The 24,873-nt window shown below is 35.9% G+C and overlaps 1 protein-coding gene and 1 long non-coding RNA gene across 2 annotated transcripts; one reads left to right on the top strand and one right to left on the bottom strand.

Moving 5' to 3' along the window:
- Nucleotides 1-1,489: 1,489 nt before the first annotated feature.
- On the top strand, nucleotides 1,490-20,433 carry LOC128920466 (uncharacterized). The gene is made up of 2 exons (XR_008470535.1): nucleotides 1,490-1,711; nucleotides 14,532-20,433. It is a non-coding gene; the product is annotated as an uncharacterized LOC128920466 (long non-coding RNA).
- On the bottom strand, nucleotides 18,701-24,635 carry LOC105220166 (beta-arrestin-1). The gene is made up of 3 exons (XM_011196582.3): nucleotides 24,415-24,635; nucleotides 23,728-24,359; nucleotides 18,701-20,432 (listed from the first exon to the last, which is right to left on the bottom strand). Exons 2-3 carry the CDS (start codon nucleotides 24,263-24,265, stop codon nucleotides 19,594-19,596), a joined length of 1,377 nt encoding a protein of 458 aa, XP_011194884.2. The 5' UTR covers nucleotides 24,266-24,359; nucleotides 24,415-24,635; the 3' UTR covers nucleotides 18,701-19,593.
- Nucleotides 24,636-24,873: the final 238 nt, after the last annotated feature.

A 24,873-nucleotide genomic window follows, 5' to 3' on the forward strand; every position in this document is an offset into this window, starting at 1 on the left:
AGAACTTGAGGTCCCTCTCAAATCAGTGGATAACATCAAGTATTCATATGAGAATATTTCACTGAAATAATATATTCACTTCACTTGGAAATTTATTGATATCATATTTATGGCCAAATTGATTTGTATGTATGTTATTGGCGTTCAATCGTTTAGCCGGTTATAGCCGAATCGATGAGAGCGCGCCACTCTTCTCTTTCCTTCGCAGTTCGGCGCCAGTTGGAGATTCCAAGTGTAACCAGGTCGCTCTCCACCTGGTCCCTCCAACGGAGTAGAGGCCTTCCCCTTCCTCGGCTTCCTCCGGCGGGTACTGCATCGAACACTTTCAGGGCTGGAGTGTTTTCGTCCATTCGGACAACATGACCTAGCCAGCGTAGCCGCTGTCTTTTTATTCGCTGAACTATGTCAATGTTGTCGTAACTAACTCGTACAGCTCATCGTTCCATCGTCTGCGGTATTCGCCGTTGCCAATGTTCTGAGGTCCATAAATCTTGCCCAAAATTTTCCTCTCGAAAACTCCTAGTGTCGTCTCATCTGATGTTGACATCATCCATAAAGCAGGACGGGAATGATAAGCGACTTGTAGAGTTTGATTTTGGTTCATCGAGAGCGGACTTTACTGTTCAATTGCCTACTCAGTCCAAAGTAGCACCTGTTGGCAAGAGTGATTCTGCGCTGGATTTCGAGGCTGGCATTGTTGGTGTTGTTGATACTGGTTCCCAGGTATACGAAATTATCTACGACTTCGAAGTTATGACTGTCAACAGTGACGTGGGAGCCAAGACTCGAGTGCGCTGACTGTTTACTTGATGACAGGATATATTTCGTCTTGTCCTCATTCACCTCCAGACTCGCTTCGCCTCCTTATCCATGTGGGAAAAATCAGAACAAACGGCGCGGTTGTTGCTTCCGATGATATCAATATCATAGGCGCACGCCAGGAGCTGTACACTCTTGTAGAAGATTGTACCTTCTCTATTTAGCTCTGCAGCTCGTATTATTTTTTCCAACATCAAGTTAAAGAATTCGCACGATAGTGAGTCACTTTGTCTGAAACCTCGTTTGGTATCGAACGGCTCGGAGAGGTCCTTCCCAATCATGACGGAGCTTTTGGTGTTGCTCAACGTCAACTTACACAGCCGTATTAGTTTTGCGGGGATACCAAATTCAGACAACGCGGCATAAAGGCAGCTCCTTTTCGTGCTGTCGAAAGCAGCTTTAAAATCGCCAAATTGATTGAGTCAGTGATAAAATAGCTTCATTCTCAATTTTCCTAAAAATTTATGGATTTAATTTTGAAATATTGTATTTACTTTTTCGTGGATATATAATTGATGTTCGAAAGTGAACTCACCCTAAAGTCTCTTATTTATTAGTTGCAATGAAATTGTAATTAGAAAAGCTCAATTAAAAACACTATAAAAATGTAATCGTTAAATTATTAATTCTTCACTCAACATTAATTACTGTCAGTAATATGAGAGCCATATGTTACTTTGATTCGTAAGGAAAAAGTAAAGAACTAGAAACTAATTACTAGTGCTCTAGTGCTTTCTAAGTCCCTTAAGTTCTAATAAAGAAGTTCTTCTTATTATTACACCAACATCACCATACCTCATAAGATGAATCGGGAGCTAGTCGAAAACGAATATAAGGATATAGTCTATGATAGGCCCGGTCACAGATTATCGCGTTGAATTCATACAAGAGAGTAAGTGGATACTTCTTTAAAGTGGTAAAGTTTTGTTTTACACATTTTAGATAACTCACAATGTTAACAAGAAAAAACGTTAACTTCGGCTGTACCGAAGCTAATATAGTTTCTTTCAGTAACTATGTGTTTAAGCAAATCTAAAGATGTAAGAAAAAGTAAGTAAAAAAAACGAAAACATTTTACTAATTCTTTATAGCATATAGTGAACCGATCTGAACAATTTTTTCGGAGATCAAATTATTTCTATGAGCAATAACTCACACCAAATTTCGTGAAGATATGTAGTAAAATGCGGAAGTTTTCCATACAAACCATTGATTCCGATCGTTCAGTTTGTATGGCAGCTATATGCTATAGTGAACCGATCTGAACAATTTTTTCGGAGATCAAATTATTTCTATGAGCAATAACTCACACCAAATTTCGTGAAGATATGTAGTAAAATGCGGAAGTTTTCCATACAAACCATTGATTCCGATCGTTCAGTTTGTATGGCAGCTATATGATATAGTGAACCGATCTGAACAGTTTTTTCGGATAGTAAATTATTTCTATGAACAATAACTCACACCAAATTTCGTGAAGATATGTAGTAAAATGCGGAAGTTTGCCATACGAGCCCTTGATTCCGATCGTTCAATTTGTATGGCAGCTATATGCTATAGTGAACCGATCTGAACAATTTTTTTCGGAGATCAAATTATTTCTATGAGCAATAACTCACACCAAATTTCGTGAAGATATGTAGTAAAATGCGGAAGTTTTCCATACAAACCATTGATTCCGAGCGTTCAGTTTGTATGGCAGCTATATGATATAGCGGTCCGATATCGGCAGTTTCGACAAATGAGCAGCTTCTTGAAGAGAAAATAATATCTGCAAAATTTCAAAACGATATCTTAAAACCTGAAGGACTAGTTCGTATATATACATACAGACAGACGGGCATGGCTAAATCGATTCAGTTCAACATACTGATCATTTATATATATACTTTATAGGGCCTCCGACGCTTCCTTCTGGGTGTTACAAACTTCGTGCGAAACTTAATATACCCTGTTCAGGGTATAAAAATGACTTCAAAAATAAATTGTTGTGAAAAATTATAGTACAACATCATGGTGTACCTTGTTCAATTGGCTAATCTCCAACGATAGGAGAATAGATGATTATATGTATAGGTATTTCTAAATAATACAATATGTAAAACATGCTTTCTTTGCGCGTAATATATATTTTAAAGCAAGAGAAACTTGTGTTTACAAATAAATTATTTAAATACATATCCTATATGCAATGTTTCTACTTTAAAAATATACATACACACATATTGGAACATAATTCTTTGCACATATCTGCTCACTTTTTATGCTAAACTAATAAAAAGGCAAATATTTTGCTTTGTAACACGGCAATCATCCTTACGTAATACACAATAAACACTTCGTAAACATTTCGGCATCAATTTAGCAAAGGGTGCGTAATTGAATCACATATAAAACCCCAGAAGAGTGCAAAAACATAACGCACAGTGAAACAATTCCAAACAAAGTCAAAGCAAAAGCAAATTTCTCAACACAAATTCAAATATATTACAAGCATGGAAAAGCGACCGCAAAATACACACTTTGCCAATACTAAAATAAAAATTTTCTAATTTTTTTCTAAACATAAAATATTTGTTTAAGTTTAAATGTTAAAAGCGCTACTGTGTTCTGGGGTGAACGTATACACGCGCACCCCCGTTCCAGCCGAATGCTACAAACATAAATAGTGTGCAAAATCGCATTTACTTGGGATAACAAAGGGTTAACGTTAACCCTACTCAACTGCCAATCAGTGGCAGTGATAAGTGAGAAAATTGGGGGTACACCTAAAAGCACATAATGCCAATGCTGTAAATAATAATAAGAAAAAACTAGCTTTTTGTAAGGAGAAACGAAAAACAATTGAATTTACGGTGTTATCATTTTCCACTGCCTCCAGGTCGCACCGACAGGTAAGAAGTGAATATGCATAGCAAACAAACGGAAGATCTAAATCTATGCGAAAACAAGATGTTTAACAAAAAAAATATACTTTTATATTATGCTAATAGTGGTGACACTTTGGAGAGCATCATTAATATTATATTTTTGAGATAGAATATCACTAAAATGAACTTTTGACTTGATCTTACAAAAATTCTCATTAGAACCATCGAAGATAATATTGTTTTCTGAAATAAATCGAATTGGAAATTTTTCCGAGGATCTTTCAAAATAGTTCATATTTTCTGATCTGCCACACTGTAACAAAAGCCGCTACAAACAGAAATCGACTTCTATCGAAATATCGATCATTTTCTCCAATCACCACTTTTCGAAACTTCGCTTGTAATAATTTTATCAGCGATCAGAAGCTTTGTGAAATCTAATTTTCTGATATGTAGGTATGTATACAAATCGACATATATTTATACTCTCGCAACAAAAGTTGCTAAGAGAGTATTATAGTTTTGTCCACATAACGGTTGTTTGTAAGTCCTAAAACTAAAAGAGTTAGATATAGGGTTATATATACCAAAGTGATCAGGGTGACGAGTAAAGTTCAAATCCGGATGTCTGTATGTCCGTCCGTCCGTCTGTCCGTCTGTCCGTCCGTGCAAGCTGTAACTTGAGTAAAAATTGAGATATCTTAATGAAACTTGGAACACGTGTTCCTTGGCACCATAAGAAGGTTAAGTTCGAAGATGGGCGGAATCGGACCCCTGCCACGCCCACAAAATGGCGATAACCAAAAAGAGCTATAAATAAGCCATAAATAAATTTATGAAAATAAAATTTAGAACATACGATCTCATTAGGGAGGGGCACATTTGAATGTAATTTGTTTGGACAAGTGGGCGTGACCCCGCCCCCAAATAGGTTTTTTTTATATATCTTGTAAACCAATAAAACTATATAAACCAAACTTTCTGCAGTCGTTTCTTTTAGCCGTTTCCTTATACACTCCAAAAATGAAAGAAATTGGATAATAACCACGCCCACCTCCCATACAAAGGTTAGGTTGAAAATTACTAAAAGTGGGTTAACTCACTAACGAGAAACGTCAAGTTTTACGTAAGAAATGGCAGAAGGAAGCTGCACTGAGATTTTTTTACAAAATGGAAAATGGGCGTGGCATCGCCCACTTATGGGTCAAAAACCATATCTCAAGAACTACTCGAAAGATTTCAATGAAATTCGGTATGTAATATTTTCTTGACACCCTGATGACACTGGTGGAATATGGCGAAATCGGTTCACAACTACGCCTACTTCCCATATAACTCAATTTTGAATCCTTCTGATTCGTTCACTTTTATAATGTATACATAAGGAACCGATAAAGATAGCGTAATAAAACTTTACACAAATACTATATTTGAGCTCTGACATCACTTGTGGAAAAATTGTCAAAATCGAACCATGACTTTTCAAGGCCCCTGATGTCAAACATGAAGAACTCAGTGCCTAAGGGTAATTTTTCACCGAAAAAATATCTAAATAAATTGCGAGAGTATAAAATGTTCGGTTGCACCCGAACTTAGCCTTTCCTTACTTGTTTTATACACCCATTGCCTCTGTTTATATGTATGCAAATTCTCTGATAGTAGTGACAGGTGTAAACCTCATTTTGTGAATCCAAATATTTTGTTTTTATCAAAGGCAACAACAATATTGTAATGCAGTGAATTGAAAATCAATGTAAAATTCATTTAAAGCAAAAAATAAAAAAAAACAAGAAATAAAATAATAACATCACAACAGCAGCACCACCAACATAACTGGATATAAGGGTGGTACGAGGTTGCACTGAAAGCGACCGCAATTTTTGCTCAAATTGCCTCAACGAAATGGGGAAAATCGCTGTTATAAAGACAACGAAAGGGAGCGTTGCAATAAGTGGGTATGCGTTAAAGGTGGGCACACACATAGACACGAAGGAAAATTCATATCATTGTTTTCAGTAAACACATGCAAATGGGTGCCTGTTCATTGGGGTGAAACAATGCTTACTTAAACTCATATAAGAAATTTTTGGATAATATTTGGTGAAGTTTACTCTAGTTTTATCTTCTAAAATTCCAAATACGTATTCTGCATAACTTGAAACCAATTCATATATAGTAACTCATGACTCAGCAAAGGAAAAGACTACAAGACACATAAAAAAATATGCCACACCCTATTAAATTTTAATATATATGTATCATATATATAAATGTAACTTATGACCTCTGTATGGGTCGTATATCACATTCGCATTTAAACAGGCCTGTAAGTGGCACAGCTTAAACACACACGCATGCAATTGGACGTAGGGTAGATATGTATTTTCGCAGTTATTATTATGCCCTCGAGTGTTATTGTGAATGTGAAGTTTTGAAATCGAATTTGTGTTTTAGACACTAGCAAGCCTTTAAATATTTTTATGTAAATTGTACCTTTTTTCAATCTTTCCACACCCCAAAAAAAGGTTCTTGATTTTGCAGTAGGCATAAATAAAGCTTAGCAAATCGCTATTATCTTCGTATGAAAAATTGGCTGGCATGCACTAATCTTTACATTCTCTGATAATTTTTAATGCTCGATTGTAATATAAATCTAACACCGAACCACGATGTTGAAGTTTCTTCTATATTGAAAATTGTTTTGGAATAGTTTTAAAACTGTACATACTTTATCTAAATATTTCTTAAGTACTTTTTTGAAATCAAAAGGAGTTAGGTGTAAAGCAACCACCCAAACTACCGGATCACTGCAGTATATTTCAAGCGGAGGTGTTTGCAATTGGAAAAGCCGCTGAGCTATCCTTAATCGCACCAATAGGATACTAAACATATACGTCAGGCGGCAATCAAGACAATATCTTCCTTCAACATATCGGCCGAAAGTGTCTTGAGTGGTAAGACAGCAGTTGATGATGGCGCCAGAAATAGGCGACTTCAATTCTACTAGGTGCCAGGCCACAAGGGTATAGAGGGTAACGAAATAGTGGACGACTTTGCCAAACGAGGCGTAAGACTGTCATCCGAAAACATGATGAACGTAGATAAACCCATACACTGTCTATATGATGATCTAGACAGAAGCTTGGTACAAAAGTTCAAAGCGCGTTGGAAGAATATACCGGGATGCAAAACCGCAAAAGTTATGTGCAAGCGGTAAATAAGAAGTACACGAAATTTCTATTGGCGCTCGATAGAGACACTGGTCACTGTCTTGTGACGGCGCACGCCTACAAGATGGGGCTGATAGATCGCGAAGACTGCAGGAGATGTCAAGAGCAAGGCACCAGAGAAACAATGGAGCTCCTCTGCGAATGTCCTGCATTATCAAGACAACGGCTTCAGCATTTGGGGGCTACACATTACGTTAATCTGGAAGATTTTTCGTTGGTGAAGCCACAATGCCTTTTGAAATTCGAAACAAGCGCAGGCATCCTAAAGGATGATTACGCTTCATTAACTAAGTGACGGCACTCCATCTGGTATCGCAAAGGACCAAATCTGGGCCATGTGTGGCTTTTTAGCCTACCAGAATAACCTAACCTAACCTAACCTTTTTGAGATCAAGGTGTTATTTTTGTAACCATTATAAATTAAAACTTACCGATCCAAACAGTGTTAAATCGTCGAAATAACAGTGCCTGAAGTAACAGTTTACCCGAAAAATTCAGGTCAATACAGGTCCGATATCGTGGAACCGGTTGTTGTGGCAATTGTGTAACCTGAAATTGTGGAGAACTTCGAGTGTAATTGCCTTTAATTCTTCTAATCGGTGAATATTTCTGCAACATTCTTAAAGTAAGCAAAGCACTTTAATAAGTAGTATATTACGTGGATACTTCAGAATCTAATTGGATATTTTAGGAGAATATCTCTCTTTATTTTTTGGGTGTTACATAAGACACGGAGACTGGTAGAAAGTCAATTTCTTTGATTTCAAAAAATAAGTCTAATACTGCCCCAACATAAGGTCTTCTCGTAGGACTTCAGTACTTACAAACAACTAATGGTTCATTCAAGTTGCGTCACAGAGTCGAGTTTCAGGCTTCGTGGTTATTGACCAATAACTACTACTCCACTTTGTAGCGCAAAGTGAACCTACAGTAACCTTAACCTCACAAACTTTGGGGATTAGTGTATAATGTACAAAAGTCACAACTACAAATATTGTATAACTGATTGATTTTAAATGATTTGAGGCAGTTTCAAATTATTTCGAGGTTAAAGAATTACTATGTACGAATGATAAAAAATGTATGCGCATATGCAGTTAGCAAAAGCAAAATTCACGTAATCCAAATTTTTGCATACAAAATGTTCCCCATTGGCGTATAAATAAGAAAATAAAAATGCAAATACAAGTGAACGCTGGCAAGTTATTGTTAAATTATGCCAAATGTATTGAAAGGAATAATTTATCACCACAAATATTTGTTCTATAGAATATATGTGAGAATTTTAGAGAATTATACATTTTGAAATAATAAATATAAGAGCGGCATTATAAATTTATTTCATGTTATTTTTATTTAGCTCAAAAGCAGCAACTCCCCAGTGAACTTGAAGGTTTGTTCGATAATACAAACTACTTTCGCAAAATTATCCTTTCTTGAAATACGACTTCTTTCTATTTTCTATCATGAATGATACAAGAGACCTCCTAAATGCCTTATTTTAATTTATTCGTGCCAAGAACTTATGATCCTTTTCAACAGTCCTCCAAATTATTTGTTCCCAAGATGTGACTTACATTAATTGCAATTTTCATTCGCTGGTCTAATTTGTCTTGCCCTTAGTCCCATCAAAAACGGGACAATAAATTTCAACTCCTTTAAAAAATATATAAATGTATATAAATTTGTTACAAATCTCTAATTAGTAACTCTCCCAGATGCAGACGAAATCAACGCATTTGGTCATTGTAGTACTCATTAAAACCTTGTTAGCGACAAAAAAGTCAATAGCAGCCCGGTAGGAAATGTCAATCAATAGCAATGCTCTGCAATTGACGCCGGTTCAATACTCAAGCTTCATTACGTCATTGGCAGATGCCTCACATACGTCCACGCTTCACACTTCACAACAATGCCTTGACTGTCAATGGCAGCATTTGAAAAGCAACAGGCTTCATCGACCAGATCATTTTCATTTCTTACTGCCAACAGCAGTGTCTGAAGTCAATTCCCGTTGTGAGAAGCGCAATTAACACTCGCTTCACCTTATACATCCACACCCCCTGCACAACAAGTTCGTCTACATTTAAACGAGTTTCCAGCTGTCGCTTTGCACACGCTCTGCACTGTCGTTTTCTCTGCGCCACTTGGTTTCTTTTCAGTTTTCTCCACCCAATCCGGAAGCTACCTCATCTAATTGGACTTCCGTATCCGCAGTAGCATTGCTAAGATTACGCAGGGATTTCTTTTAAATGCGAATATTACCTATACCAAATTGCTGCGCCCGGACGAGACCCCACGTCGTCTGTGCCGTTAGGCTAGTTTATTTATATTTATTTCATTACATTGATAGCCAGCCGTGTGACTCGACTACGTGTGCGTATGTGTATGTAGTTTACTGAAGTTACACTTTCATGGAGACATATCTATGTATTTGTATGGAGTCTCTTTGGCTTCAGCAGTACGTCCAATCTGACTCATTATCGTTCCAACTTTAAATGCTTCAGCGCAGCATCAACAATCTTACAAGAAGCCAGTCGCCACGACGTCTACGAAGAAGTGAAAGCAACAGGCAGAGCTACTAGTCAAGTAAAATGAAGACTGTGCTTGCAGTTGGGTATCGGGGTGTACAGATCCTTTCGCCGGCTTGGTGTGGCACAGTGTGAAGTCGTGGCCAGCAGCGCGTCGAGGTGTTGAGTCATTTTTAATTGAAGTCAATTGCGCCATTGGTGGCAGTCATCAACGTTCGCCCCCGCTCTGGGATTCAGGCGTCTTTAAAGATAATCGTTTTAACTACTTTCATTTCAGCAACGGCTTATTAGAGTTGAATGGCTTTATGTTTTTCTTGGATATTATTATGAATTATTATATTTTTGCTAATTTTTGGACTAGTACGTAAGGCATGTGAAGATAGAATAGATTGCTAAAACTATCGTAGAAGAAAAATTTCTCCGGTTCTATTCCGCCATACTGAAGACTTTCGACCCCAAGAAACAATAGAATATTTATTTTCCGATAAGCTGATCGAATAACTTTCAGAACAATGATAATCGATATAAGAAACCTTTAAGACCCCTTACAACTCTTGGAACATATTCTGGCAAAGGGAAGAACTTTTTTTCATAGTTCTTGAATTTAGGTGGAGAAGTCTTGCGAACTAAATGAGGTTAGACAGATGTCGAGACGACATTTAAAGCTAAACCAAGGTGTGTTAAAGCATATAACTGGATACTGTCATTCGAGGCCACTAGCGATGTGACTATACGGTATCTTCTATGAATAAGTGGAGTATTTGCTTCGATGAACTATACCTTTAATACTTCATAATGCCAAATACTATATGAAATATTAAAAGATGTAAGAGTAACCGGTCTACATTAAATTAATTTTAATTCTTCTTCTTCTTGACTGGCGTAGACACCGCTTACGCGGTTATAGCCGAGTCCACAACAGCGCGCCACGTATCCCTCTTTCTGGCAGTTTGGCGCCAATTGGTTATACCAAGCGATGCCAGGTCCCTCTCTACCTGGTCCTTCCATCGGAGTGGAGGTCTCCCTCTTCCTCGGCTTCCACCAGCGGGTACTGCATCGAATACTTTCAGAGATGGAGCACTTTCATCCATTCGAACAACATGACCTAGCCAGCGTAGCTGCTGTCTTTTTATTCGCTGAACTATTTCAGTGTCATCGTATAACTCATACGCCATTGCCAATGTTCTGAGAACCATAAATCTTCCGCAAAACCTTTCTCTCGAAAACTCCTAGTGCCGTCTCATCGGATGTTGACATCGTCCACGCTTCTGCACCGTAAAGTAGGACGGGAATGATGAGAGACTTGTAGAGTTTGGTTTTTGTTCGTCGAGACCTTAAACCTTAAACTATAACCCACATAAAAACTGGAGCTTTAACCACAACATAGGCAGCGATTTACATATAGCGAAGGCATTTAGCCGTCAATAGACAAAACAAAACGGAAACTCGCTTAAATCCGAACAGAGAATAAAGCTACTTAAGTTTTGAAGAAGTTTGCGCTTATCTTTAATCTCAGGAACTTTGGTTTTCATACTCTTATTTCTGCTGGCCATACTTGATTACAACATGTAACACATAAATACTTGCGAGAAATATGAATATCGAAAAAGATAACACAAAAGAACACTCATGCACCCTCAAGAACACTTTGAAGCACGTAGATATGAAGACCAATTCAACTTTGCATAGCCCATTGTGCTCGAGATAATATCAACTTGTTTGGCTTACGTCAAACCACCATACGGCGCTTCAATAGCTGATTGTCACCTGCCAGGCGAATTGTGCGCTCGCCTTCTGCCACGCCTCGCTCCTTCAACTACAAGCACAGCCCGCATACACTGCACACACACCCTCGCACACATTCCCATTGGAGAAATTTTACTTTTGTTTGGATGTGTGTTTCCACGAACAACTTGAACTAAATTAAGTTTTGATAATTCCTAATAATCTGTTGCGCAAACTTTTCCCACAAAAATACTCACAGTACCCTCACTTTACTTTGTACACTTCCTGGGCATTATACCCATACATCCGGCACAGGGATTAAGTGATTTGTATGTGCGTTGCTGCGGCAAAGGCCGAGTGCGTATGCGAAGCCACCATCAACCCAGTGTCCATTGCGCCCGCTGCTCAAGTTCGTTTCAAGTGAACAATCGCCTTGTCAGTCTGTGGCGAAAGTTTGGCGCTAATGAATTGTTAAACAGTGTAAAGTAAATTGTAATATCTAGAGTCTCATCTAAGTGCGCTCATTGTTACCCTTATTGTTGTAAACTTTCATCTTTAATACAAAAGCGGTGGTTTACTCGAAACCGCAAGTAGCAATGGATGTATTTAAATACGCAGTTTTGTCAAAGTTTAGTGTGCTTGTATAGCTTTAATGATTTAATATGTCCAAGTAGTAATATTATATAAGTTTCCTCTCAGCAATTATTTTCGAAATAAATAAACAAAAAAATGTTTGTCATGAATGGCGGATCCAATATGGCGCCGCTTTTTTGAACATCGGAATCGCTTCAAAATCGTTATCCTGGGGTTTTCGGGATCGCTGATTACGAATTTGACGTTACTTTTTTAAAATTCAAAATGGCGAGCCGTGGCGGACATATTTTAAAACTTCTCTATATTGCATCCACCATTTTGAATTTTGAGTAACAAGTTTCAAACGATTCCGATGAATTTTTCAAAAAACCGTCCGCGATATTGATTTTCTAGAGTTATCTCAAAACCCTGATCTGATGGGGTTAAATGGACCTCGGATACGGTTTCAGTGACCCCAAAAACAAATAGCACACATAGTAAGATCCCCAGGTCAAAACAATTTTTTTTTGTGTGGCTGTGTTAGCAGATATTTGTATAGCTTTAATGAGTTTAATTTTCAGATCCTTTTCATCGACTATTTTGAAAACACATATCATATCTGCATAGTAATCCGAAATAGTTTGACTAATCGCACAAAATTACAGTTAACCTTATTACTTATTATATATTCATGAGTTCTAAAATGGCGAGCAAAACAATCGGTGGTTGATAGGTTAAAATTAGGACCAAGGCGAGTTGTGAACTTTTAAGTGTTGGGGATACGATTTTTCAGGACAATAGTTTACGTAGTCAAATTTAAAGAAAATCCAACACAAATTAAATCAATTGCATTGGTACTTTTACCCCTAAAATATCGGTGAGCCCTGATTAGGAAGAATGCGAAATAGCAGTACTAGAGCAGAACCATTATGTCAGTCCTGTAACATTAAGAGGAGACAAATAGAACAGTGGAGAATTGGTATTACAAGGATTGGCGCCGAAAGAGCCAAGGCTATCCCAATAATCGAGTTTAAGAAGTATTTCGACAATTGAAAAAAGCGCTGGCATAAGGGTAGCTATTTCGAATATGACACTTAGACTTTCTAAGTCGGATACAAGCACAAATGAACCAAAAGCATTTACGAACACAGTGTATCCACGCAGTTCGGACATCCGTCCGTTCGATTTGCTGTTGTAGAAATTTTACAGTCTCCAATGTCATGCAAATTATTGCATTTCGCTTCATTCTTTACAATTCTTATTCCAAACCAAAAAAAAAAAAAGTTGCAATTGCCTGCACATTTTCCATATGATTCTACTTTTCGCAAAAGACATTACTCATACGCAGTGGGTCACGAGTTAAGCGCAAAATTTTCCACTGAAATGCCCCACTAAAAGGCAAAACCACCTAAAACAACTTTTTTCAAAGAACAGAAATAAAACTTTGCTTTTTCAAATATGTTCTCACACATATCCAACATTGTATGATTCTTGCTTGCATAAGGATTGAATTCCATCGTTACTACAGCTTAGTCTGAATCTATATCTTTTTGTTTTAAAATTCTAACTCCCACGCAGACAGCAATCGCTTGCATCCAAGTGCAATTCCTAACACATTCATACCTATGTACTCGTATATATACATTGGTGCGCATAACTGTGTCTAAATCAAGCGGTAAATTCCCAAAATTCAAGTGTACAAAATCCAAGAGGGCAACATTTCTAAAAGCTTAATCGATTTCGGCATTCATTTTTGTTCATTCACGCATTTTTCAATTGTTCCAACTGTTCTTCTGTTACTAGCAACAGGCCGCCGGTCATTTGGGAAATACAATGGAATTGCAAACGAACTGCCAACATTTACTCTTTCCTTCCTTTTTTGCGTTTATTTTGTATTATTTTTTCTTGCTTCACAGCACGAGTATTTCCTTAGGCTCTTTCATTTGTATTTTTTTCTGTGTTGCTTACTTCCTTTCGGGCTGTTGCATTCAGCTTACCCATCCTTTGTGGCCTTGCTTCGAAATATTTTTGGTATTTAAAAATGTTTCAGTGTGAACTTGTATTTATGTGATTAGTTGTTTTGTTTTTTGGAAATTTATTTTTACTGAGAAAATTAATTGCATGTTATGAAAATTAATTTTAAGTTTAACTCTTTCAACTATTGTAGAATAAATACGTGATTGTTGCTCTAGGAGCCTGGTATCAGGTGCATAAAAAATTCCCTAAGTGTTTTCCTAACCTTAAAAAGCTCTAAAATTTATTGGCATGAGCTAACTCTCTACTCTACAGATGATAGAACTTACTGAAACCCTATAAGTCTCAGATAAAATGATTTGTAACACTTTCTAAGAGATCTATTGGCGAATATCTAATAAAGCCCTAACAATTGCAAAGCTGCGTTAGCCGATTAAATATGGGATGAATAAGACATGGAACATTTATACCGAAATTGTTATATCTACATAGAAACCATCAGACGAAAGCTTGAAAGCCAATTGAAATTGTAAACGAGTTAGTCCTATTGAGGAGACTACCCGATTAAAGGTTATTTTCATAATGCCGATGTCCGCATTGGACTTCTTCGCATAAGATGTATGTATATGGAAACTAGATCAATTTGATATTGAACAAGAAACGTAAAGTCATACCCTTTCGATTGACTGGCTGTTCGATTTAAACTGAGAGCTTTGAAGTTTCATGTAGCGTATATTAAGATTTCACCAAATAATCCTTCAATTTTTGAATGAATTTTGAACTGTACGCCACTTTCGCCTATTTTTCAGATTTTAAAAGATCTAACAATGACTATAGAACCCACAATACACCGAATTTGATCGCTTTGGCGACCTTGGCTAGATCAAACAGGTTTATCATGAAAACGGTGAATAACTTCGAATAAAGTTGCTGCTACTACAAAAACTACATTAAAACAAAAAATTTCTGGTAATCTAACAACAATGTCAGCCTCGAAATCCAGCGCAGAATCACTCTTGCCAACAGGTGCTACTTTGGACTGAGTAGGCAATTGAAAAGTAAAGTCCTCTCTCGGCGAACCAAAATCAAACTCTACAAGTTAAGCTTATCATTCCCGTCCTGCTTTATGGTGCAGAAGCTTGGACGATGTCAACATCAGATGAGACGACACTAGGAGTTTTCGAGAGGAAAATTTTGCGCAAGATTTATGGTCCTCAGAACATTGGCAACGGCGAAAACCGCAGACGATGGAACGATGAGCTGTACCAGTTATACGACGACATTGACATAGTTCAGCGAATAAATAGACAGCGGCTACGCTGCTAGGTCATGTTGTACGAATGGACGAAAACACTCCAGCTCTGAAAGTGTTCGATTCAGTACCCGCCGGAGGAAGCCGAGGAAGGGGAAGGCCTCCACTCCGTTGGAGGGACCAGGTGGAGAGCGACCTGGTTACACTTGGAATCTCCAACTGGCGCCGAACTGCGAAGGAAAGAGAGGAGTGGCGCATTATCATCGATTCGGCTATAACCGGCTAAACGATTCAACGCCAATCACATAGATACATACAATCTAACAATACTTATCAAAAAGCCTGTCTTTAAACCTGAACTTAATACCTTTTTAGAGCTTACAATTTCACTTTTTTACTCCAATTCCATCGTCCATTCCAGAAAACACAAATAATTTGAATAAGTTATGAATTTTTATTTTCTTATTTATATTATTCACGACTTTTTTTTAGTTTATTAATGATTTCACTGAAACATCGATACCATTTGGGGTACTAATATAGTATTCAGTACTTAGGTTATTTTTTTCATAATTTTTTTCATATTTTTCAATTTATACATATACATATCGATTTGTTGAATGTATGTAAGGTTGTATGTTTACGTGTAGAAACAGCTATTGACTTAAAGGATTTTAGATTTTGTTTGTTGCTTCTCGCTTTTCTTTTCTTTTGGGGAATTTTGTGAAAACGTTGCAGCTACTAAGAGATATCGGTGTAGACAGTTGTTGACTTTCCATCAATGCAATGTAAAAATGTATGTATGTGTGCAGTTATTTTAAATATATATATAAATATATTTATATATATATATGAGTGTGTGGCTGTGTGTATGTATGTATATCGCTTCATAATCTCCAATGCATTTGTATGCATTTATATATGTATGTATGTATGTATAATATGTATTTATGTATGTATATAAAACTTCATTGTATTACAATTCTTTAAAACAATTACAATATTTCATTTACTTAATATTTCGTTAATTAGCGCTACTAACTACACACACACTTTGACGTTTGCTATTACAATAGATAATTCATTTTTATTAGTACATACAATATATAATGATATTTTCTGTTTTTTTTTTTTTTTATTTATTATTAATTGTTAAGTATTCAATATTGTATTTCTTGCGCTTTAAATTCATTTCAATGGCCACGTTTGTGGGATGGTGCGACACAGTCGCTTTGTGACGACGTTCTTTTTTGGTTTGTTTAACTTTTGTAAGCAATTCGAATCCCGATTTTTTCATGAATTTGCTGTTTAATTTTTTATTTTTTATTTATTTAGTATTAATGTATGTGTATATGTACGCTTTATTTATAGGCTAAAAAGCTGTTGCTGCCGGTAGGTATTATTTTCCATTATAAAGTCGGTATTTAAAAAGCTTTTTAAAATATATATTTTTCTATTGTATGTTTTGGCCGTTTGCCTCAATCGTAAACACGCTGCTGATTTTTTTTTTTTGAAAAAAAAAACACTTTCTGCTGAGTTAAAGAAGAAATGATGAATTTTAAACGGAAACAAAATTCGAAAAATATTGTGTTTTGAACCAAATTTAGTAGTTAATTTAAAAATCCTTGTTTACAAATAGAAAATTGTTTACCGCTGAAGACCAACAACATCATTTTATAAATTTAAGCACTTAAAGATTATTTTATAATATAATATTAACAATACATACAAAATATTTAATTATAGAACATATACTCGTACATATATTTACTTTTTTTATATAATATATAGAATTCGTTTGCAATGCCAAGTGTTATAACAGTTATTACAGCGATATTAAAATAAGAAATATATATTTTATTTTTTTTACAGCGATATATATATTTGACAAACATAAATTGTACCCTAGTAAACCTAAAATATTTCTACACAAATTTGAGCAAGTATTAAGTGGAACCCTTTGGTCCGAAAATATGGATCATACAAATTGCAGTTAGACTCCACATACGTTCCACAGAAAGTAACAGAGCTTAATTTTTCTTTGCATTGTTTACTGAATATACAAATTTAAAACACATAATTAAACAAATATTTACAATTAAAATTTGTGCGAAAATTTTGAAGAATTTATAAATATTTATCAACATTGACTCAAACACGTATGTAATTCTACAGATTGTAACACAAATGTATAGTTTTTTACTTGAAAATTGCAATAAAAATATTTTCTTGATCTCTTCTAGAGTGCATACTACTTGAAATGTTACAAAAAAAAAATATTAAAAAAATATAATAAAAGTAATATATAAAAAAAAAATAAAAAAAAATTTAAAAATAAAAAAATATAATAAAAAAATGTAAACAAAAATATAAAAAAATTTTAAAATACAGTTGAACTTCAAGCTTCCTTAACTCGAAGTTCTCCATAACTCGAACTCTAGAATTGGCAATAGAAGTCAAATTTCATACAAATTTCCTACCATAAATCTATCTTTTCGATCAGGACATCATTTTTTTGTGGATTATGGTGATTCGAGTTAGGGAAGTACAACTGTATTAAAAATAGCAAATTATTTGTATGCACTTATTTCCAAAATAGAATCTATTATTTATATTCCAAAACCTTCACCCTCAAAATATTCAAATATTCTTTAGAGTTCTCAACAGCAACCAAATAACCTTTTCAAATGCATAAAATTTCATAAAACTGATCTTCAACTAAATCTTTAGAATACTAACATTGATACAGCTTAGCATTTTTACTATTTTCATAAATTGAAATATGTAACGGATATACAGATTTTGAAATTTAATTTTCAATATTGTACAACGTTAAGAATACTCCGGCAAACGCGTAGATATCCAAGGAATTAAGTAGTGACTCAAATTTGTTTTTGCTAATTACATTATATGGCAAAATCGATTTTTTTCTGGTATTGTACCGGACTCACGTTTTTTCTGGAGAATATATGGATTCGAAGTTCGAAAAAACGACTTTTTAAAAATAGTATTATTAATACATTTTTCTGTTAATTCAATGGTGTATAAAACTTTTCCGCCAAGCTTATCTAACAGATGCTAGGAAAGGTCAAAGTTTGATCTTCGAAAAACAAAAATTGTATATCGAAAAATACTGGACCCCTTATAACATCTGTCATTTAAGCTTTAATTAAGAACAAATTTAGATTATATCTATATTTTGGATTTTTTAGTATCTATATTCTGTAAGTAATAATAATTTTTTAGTCATTTTTGCGAACTTCGAAGGCAAATATTTCGATTTTGAAGGCTAACTTCGAAAATCGGAGAGTACACATTTTTTACTTATGACTCAATCTCCCGGAAAAAGTGAGTTTGGTTCAATACTCAGCAGAGTGTTGCACAGTATTATTTATTATTGCGTTTTCTAAAGAACTCAGCTGTTTATAGAGTGCACTACATCGAAAATCCTTAGCTAACTGCTAGCAAATTAGAAACTACAGGAATGTTTGTGTATTTTGTGTGTGCAATGCGTTGTGACATACAAATCAAATTTTTATTTTACAAATTTTGATGATTACATTTAGATTAGCGCCAACAGTTCAGCTACATATATAATATAAATACTTTTCACGGTTCTCGTAATTGTGCTGTGTATGTGTGTGTGTGTGGGTATGTATGTATGTGTGTGTGTGTTTTAAAATGCAGCAAGTTTCTTTCGTTTTAATTTGTTAATTTTCTTCATTCCACTCCACTCCACTCTCTCTTAATCCTTCAACAGGTATACAATTATTATTTGTATTTTTACAATTAAAGCTTATATTGTTGCTGTGGCATATATGTATGTACATCAACAACATCAATATGTACTACCTTTGTTATCAACATATTTAAATAAATATATTTAAAAGCCGTTAAAAAAGGATTTTTTCTTTTATAAAATTGCAAACCTTTGTAGCTCATACATATATAAAAAATAAACACGCGTATTTTCGTAAGTTTATAAGCATATATGCATGTAGTATGTACGTAATAGCACTAAAATAAAATTCCATAATAATATAAAGAAAAATATAATATGTTAAAAAGTAGTAAATACATTTAAAATGCATGTTTTTAGCTTTTTGCTTTTTGCGCGATGACAGTTTCGTTTTTCGTTATTTGCTTCTACACGACTCTTAATCTCAATTATTCAAAAATTTGACCAAAATGCCTTAGTTCAGTTTCAGTATCAGCAGTAGTAACAATTTAGCAATATCCAATATCATTCAAATTTTACTTTTGGGATGTTAAACATCCATTTTGCACAATTATTACGCTTTCAACTTACATTACTAAACTTAGTTACTAAGAAATATTCAATTTAATTCCACAACTTTACAAAATAACTTTGTTTCTACTTGGCAAACGACTCGTACATGTGTATGTAATTAAAAAAAAAAAATCAAAAAACCAAAAATAAAGAAATTGGCAATTATAAGGATACAAATTTGCAAAATGCAGACATCAGTGCGCACTTCGCAACACACATATATATATGGATCCATTTTACGTATACCAAACCAATTTATATGTTACTTTTAAGCATTCTAAATGATCAATGTCGGCTCAACGCAGCGCCATGACAGCTGTTCCTTTGTCTAGGCCTCAGTTTCGGCGCCCTTTAGCCGGAGCCGTGCGAAATCCTCAAAGATAATGTCATCATCTTGTGAATCATCCTCGTCCAATTGTATCAAATTGGTTGTGGGCACCTCTTCGGGCTGCGCCTCGCTAACACCATTGCCGGTACCAACAGCTTCCAATGACAAGCCACCATCACGTAGGCTCTGACGCGGCGACTTATCCATTAATAGTGGATTATCCTCCTCTTCTGGCTTGGGATGCATCAACGTGAATGGCAATTCAGCGACCAAATCATTGCCCATTAAAGCGCCACTGATGAGCAGTTTAACTTTCACCTTGTAGTGTACAATGATGCCAAGACTTTCGCGTTGTGCCGGATTCGTTATGAGCGTGCTGGACGCCAGATTTGTATCCTCGTGCTTCAACTGGCCGTCGAGCGCGAGTCCCCACTTGTCCTTGTTGTCGGCAAGCAGTGGACACAGTTCGAACACTTTCGACAGCGTAAAACCGGGCAGCACCTGACAACCGTCCTCCGATTCGGTTTCCGCCACCACCGACTTGTACTGCGCCGTCGAGAAAAGGCAAATGTCGGCGAATTGACGGACACAAACTTTAATCTTCTTTACGTTGCGATTCGAATTGTTGGCTATATGCACATTGACGGATATCTTCTCACCATGATGATAGAGCTCCTTATCCAAACTGGCTTCTAGGTGGATTTTATTCGGTTTCAACAGAAACTCTTTGCTCACTTCGATGGATGGCTGCTCGCCCACCTTGGACGGTGCGTACATAACCTTGCGTATGGTCAAACGGACAGAGTTGCGTTTATGCGGTTTATCATCGATGTGTTCGCCTGTGAAAAGTTGCATTTCATTGATTATTATTGTCAGTATTATTAATGTAAAGCAAAAACAAATGGAAAACAGTGTGTGTAATTGAAAATGAAAGGTTGTTGCTTGATCTTGAGACTCCAAAAAAAAACTGCGCTAAAACTTGTGATGAGTTTACACAAACTCATTATCAAAAGCATCATGTAATGCCGCTTAGAAATTCCTTAGCTACCGTTTTTTTCTAAGCGCTTAAAATCTAGCAATTAATGTTTTCCAGAGGATTGTCGTTGTTGTTGTTGTTATAACGGTTACCCAAACCTGCCTGAACCGGTAAGCCTAAATTAATTGTCATCGAAGTCAGCCTTCGGGAGGCCCAGAAAACGAGGTTTGAACCAAAGTGAAAGTGGTGTTAGGTGAGTGGGGTTTAGGGGATATGCAAAGAGGTAGTTAGTGTCATGCGGGGACTCTTTGCATGCGAGACAAATATTGCGTATGTCGGAGTCTAGTCTGCATAAGTAGGAGTTTAACCTATACAGAACGAAGTTGCCAAGTTCCACGAAAGTATCTCAACATAAAGTGTCTGGAGAACATTTCGTTATGCAACCTGTGGCTGTCCGGAGAGCGGTATTCTAACAAGTCTAAAGCTTCCTCAACAGCGACCTACTGTATACAGGCCGTATAGGGGCTGCATAGTTTATGACCGTCCCGCCGATAGCCTGGTAAGTGCCAAACAAGTTTCTTTGTCTTTTACTCCATGTGCTGCCGGCTAGCGCTTGAGGATTTTGTTGCGGATCTGTACTTTGGTAATAATTGTGGGGTTATTGGCAGTCGGAATGTTGATGCCATCGACAGAGATGTTCAGGTCTAGACTATACTCTTTCGCACAGTTGGCGAATAAGGTCGCTGTTGATTTGGTAGGGACTTAGGCTCCTAGCAGTGAAGAAGCAAGAAAGGTCGACAAAAGCAAAAAATCTGATCCAAAATATATTTGCAAATGTTCCGTTTGTTGCTGACCGGTAAATTTAGATTTTAAAAGCTACAATTAAACGAAATCTTCCAACATCCGTTTCCTAAACATTAATAATTCAGAAAAAGAACATCAAACATGAGACTTCTAAGCACTTAATTTAGCATTAAAACAAATAGCATCCTCTTTAAAGAACTTTGAAGAGGCAAAATTAAAAAAAAAAGTTGAATCTTTCGTATTTTATTTTCTCACGAGTTTGATGTGCTACACACGCATACACTTGATTACATATGTACATACAATTACGTATGTATGTATGTACGTAATTTCGATTGAGCTGCTGCAGTCGAATGCTAAATATGTTGCTGAAATTTACAGCAGATCTACTCATTAAAATTTCTGTTTAATTTCAGTGAATAGTAATTTATAGGCAAGTCAATTTGCGTCAATGTTAGACATGTGTAGACTCTTCGGTGCAAAGGGGGTAAAGAAATAAACAAAATTCACTTTTATTTACTATATGTATGTACATGTACAGCAAAGCACAGATGTATTGACTTTATGGCAACACAAGCACATGTTACGACATACAAACATACATACATACATATGTGTATGGCTACATACATATTTAGGCATGGACGTGCAAGCCAACTATGAGCAGCAGCTATTAAAGTTTCAAAAGTACTGTATACAAATGAGAATTCGTTGCTGTTAACAAGTTTATATTAGAATGCGTTGCAAAAAGGCGGCAAAATTAAAATTATGTTGTTGCGAATTTGTTTAAACAATTTGCTTCGAATTAAATTTTGCGAAAATCATTTATTTCTCAATGACCCTGGCCTATAAAAATTTTTATTTGAAAATACTTATTTGAAAATTCCATACGAAAATTGCAATTTTTTTCTAATTCTAATTCTAATTCTTCACGCTTCATTTTGGTAGGCGGATGTGAGTTGGTTTTGCAACACACATTCTACTTTTGACTGGATTTTATATAGCCACGACTGATAGCCTAAACGATAAAGCCCTATAATTATGATAATAACACTTCCACAATCTATACTGATTAATATTGAGTGTGCCACTTTTGATTTTTGCAATAATTATATGAATTACATGTATAGATGTATATAGATGTGCAAATGTATGTGGATATAGGCATGTAGCAGTTAATTATCGGAGAATAATTAACTTAAATGCTTGCCGATAGAATAGAAGCAGCAAATAGATAGAAGTACGATTAAGAAAAATAAACAAAAAGCGAAAAAAACACAAAAATCAACACAGTTGTATTTTATTATGTTCAGAATGGCATACCACGCATGTAAACGCCGAGTACGCCGAATACGCCACAGGCACAGATAACCAATACAGCAAGCGCAAAGCTCAAAGGCTTTGCTGTGAAAAATATACAGACAGACACACACACACAGTATTCGAATGTAGTGTGTGATCGAAGGCGATATCGTTTTGCAATGAAATCCCAATAACCAAAACGGCCAATGGCAACAGCTAACAATGCAATAAAAAATAAATGAGCTGAGTGGAATGACATAGCGGCAGTGGTATAGGCATTAGATTGATGAATCATGATTTATACGCCATAAGTGAAGCTTACTTTGAATTTCGTTGCTTTTAACAAACATTTTTTATCGTAGCAAAGCCGGTTTTTCGCAAGTAATTTAAGTGGAAATTTATTTTAGATATTTTAATATTATAAGAAAGCGTACGTGCTAGAATACATTCTGCTATTTATTGATTGTATATTAATAGGAAATAATTAGCGCAAAAATACGGGATATTTCTAAATTCCCACACATATGAAATATGTCAAGCATTACATATGTACATCTAAATGAAGAAGAAACATGAATCAATTAGTTGACGCTAACTATAACCGCGTTAACCCCTATACGTCATGGCTTTAAATGGTCTGCAGCCACTTGCGCAACAATTAAAACTGCGCACCAATGACGCACTCACACCCAGCTAGCCGGTGGCATTGTCGAGAAATGTGCCATATTTTTTGCGCACAGATAAACCCAAAGCAAATATATGCATAATTGAATCACAGTGTTCATTGTCATCATATTATTATCGACTAGATTAATTAACCTCACTGTGACATGCGTTATCACACACTAGCCACGACGACTACCAAAATGCGACTTTAGCAGTGAGGGTGTGCGCAATGAATGAATTTGACTTTGAAAATGACCTGAGTATACAATATTATTTGAAAGTCCTAAACATTTTTCAACTACAACCGACTTCAAAAAAATTAAATTTTAATTTTAAAATAAAAATTACCACACTGCACCACATTTAGTTTACTGCGGTTTACTTACCAACAAAGGCTTTTAATTCGTAGTCCACGCCACAAGATTTGCCGGTGTCGCCGGGAGCTGGTTGTAGCGACACTGATGCCGGACAGTACGGAGGAACTTCAAAGTAAAAAGGATATGCATTTGGTCCCAATTTTTTTATAAGCCGCTCTTGTAATCTTGTCAATGGCCGCTCATTTTGTTGTGGCGGATATATTTGTTCATGCGCTAGATACAGATCTTTGCGAAAAGTCAGGCCAAGCACATCCAAATCTTCACGACCATACCGAAAGGCGGCAAGTACTTGTCCAAAAACTTTGCGATCTTTCACATACTCGGGATCGATGAAGACTACACCGTCGATTGGATCGACATGTGTAACGTGATCGACGAAATCGCGCTTTCCTAGGTACACTGTGACCTTACCATTAGATGAACTCTTCTTAAATACTCGTGTGGCTTGGCGCCGCGAACTAGCATCAGCATCTGCACCACCACCTCCGGCCTCATCTGAAGAGGGTGTGGCAGTAGTTGCGGCTCCACTGGTGGAAAGGCTATTCATCGGTGTATATATTTTATTGAAACAGCCTCTATTCACTGGTTCGTTATAGGTGGTTACGCTTGCTTTATCAAATCGCTGCTATTATTGCATCTATCTGCAGGTGACACGATGATAGTAGGCTCATAAATTCCGTGAAATATCACAATTACCTTCTTAAGCGTTTCAGTTTGCTAATAAATATTTCCAAAATTGTATATCCTCAACTACGACTTCAGTACTATATTGCTATTTCTGGTATATTTTGTGTGAATGCACTTTTATTTTAGATAAAGTGTGTCTACGATTTTTTCCTCTAATTAACTCGTCCTCATTCTTTTTATATTTTTTAAACGATCAGAAATTAACCAACGACGACGACCAACCCAAAATATTCAGCAAAAAATTGACACGAAGGAAACGTCACACGGAATGTGTATACCGTACGGTGTTGCACATACAGAGGGAAATAACGACAACTTATCATCCAATAAGTTATTCAGTTAATTAAGATTTTAAATCATTACAGTCAAAACATGTGTTTTGTGAATCACTATAAACTTAGATATTAAGTTTTTATTACAAATTTTCTTGTGATATTTAATATCAAATATATGATTTTAAATTATATG

This window comes from Zeugodacus cucurbitae, chromosome 2 (assembly GCF_028554725.1).
Source record: "Zeugodacus cucurbitae isolate PBARC_wt_2022May chromosome 2, idZeuCucr1.2, whole genome shotgun sequence".
In the NCBI taxonomy this organism is placed as follows: Eukaryota; Metazoa; Arthropoda; class Insecta; order Diptera; family Tephritidae; genus Zeugodacus; species Zeugodacus cucurbitae.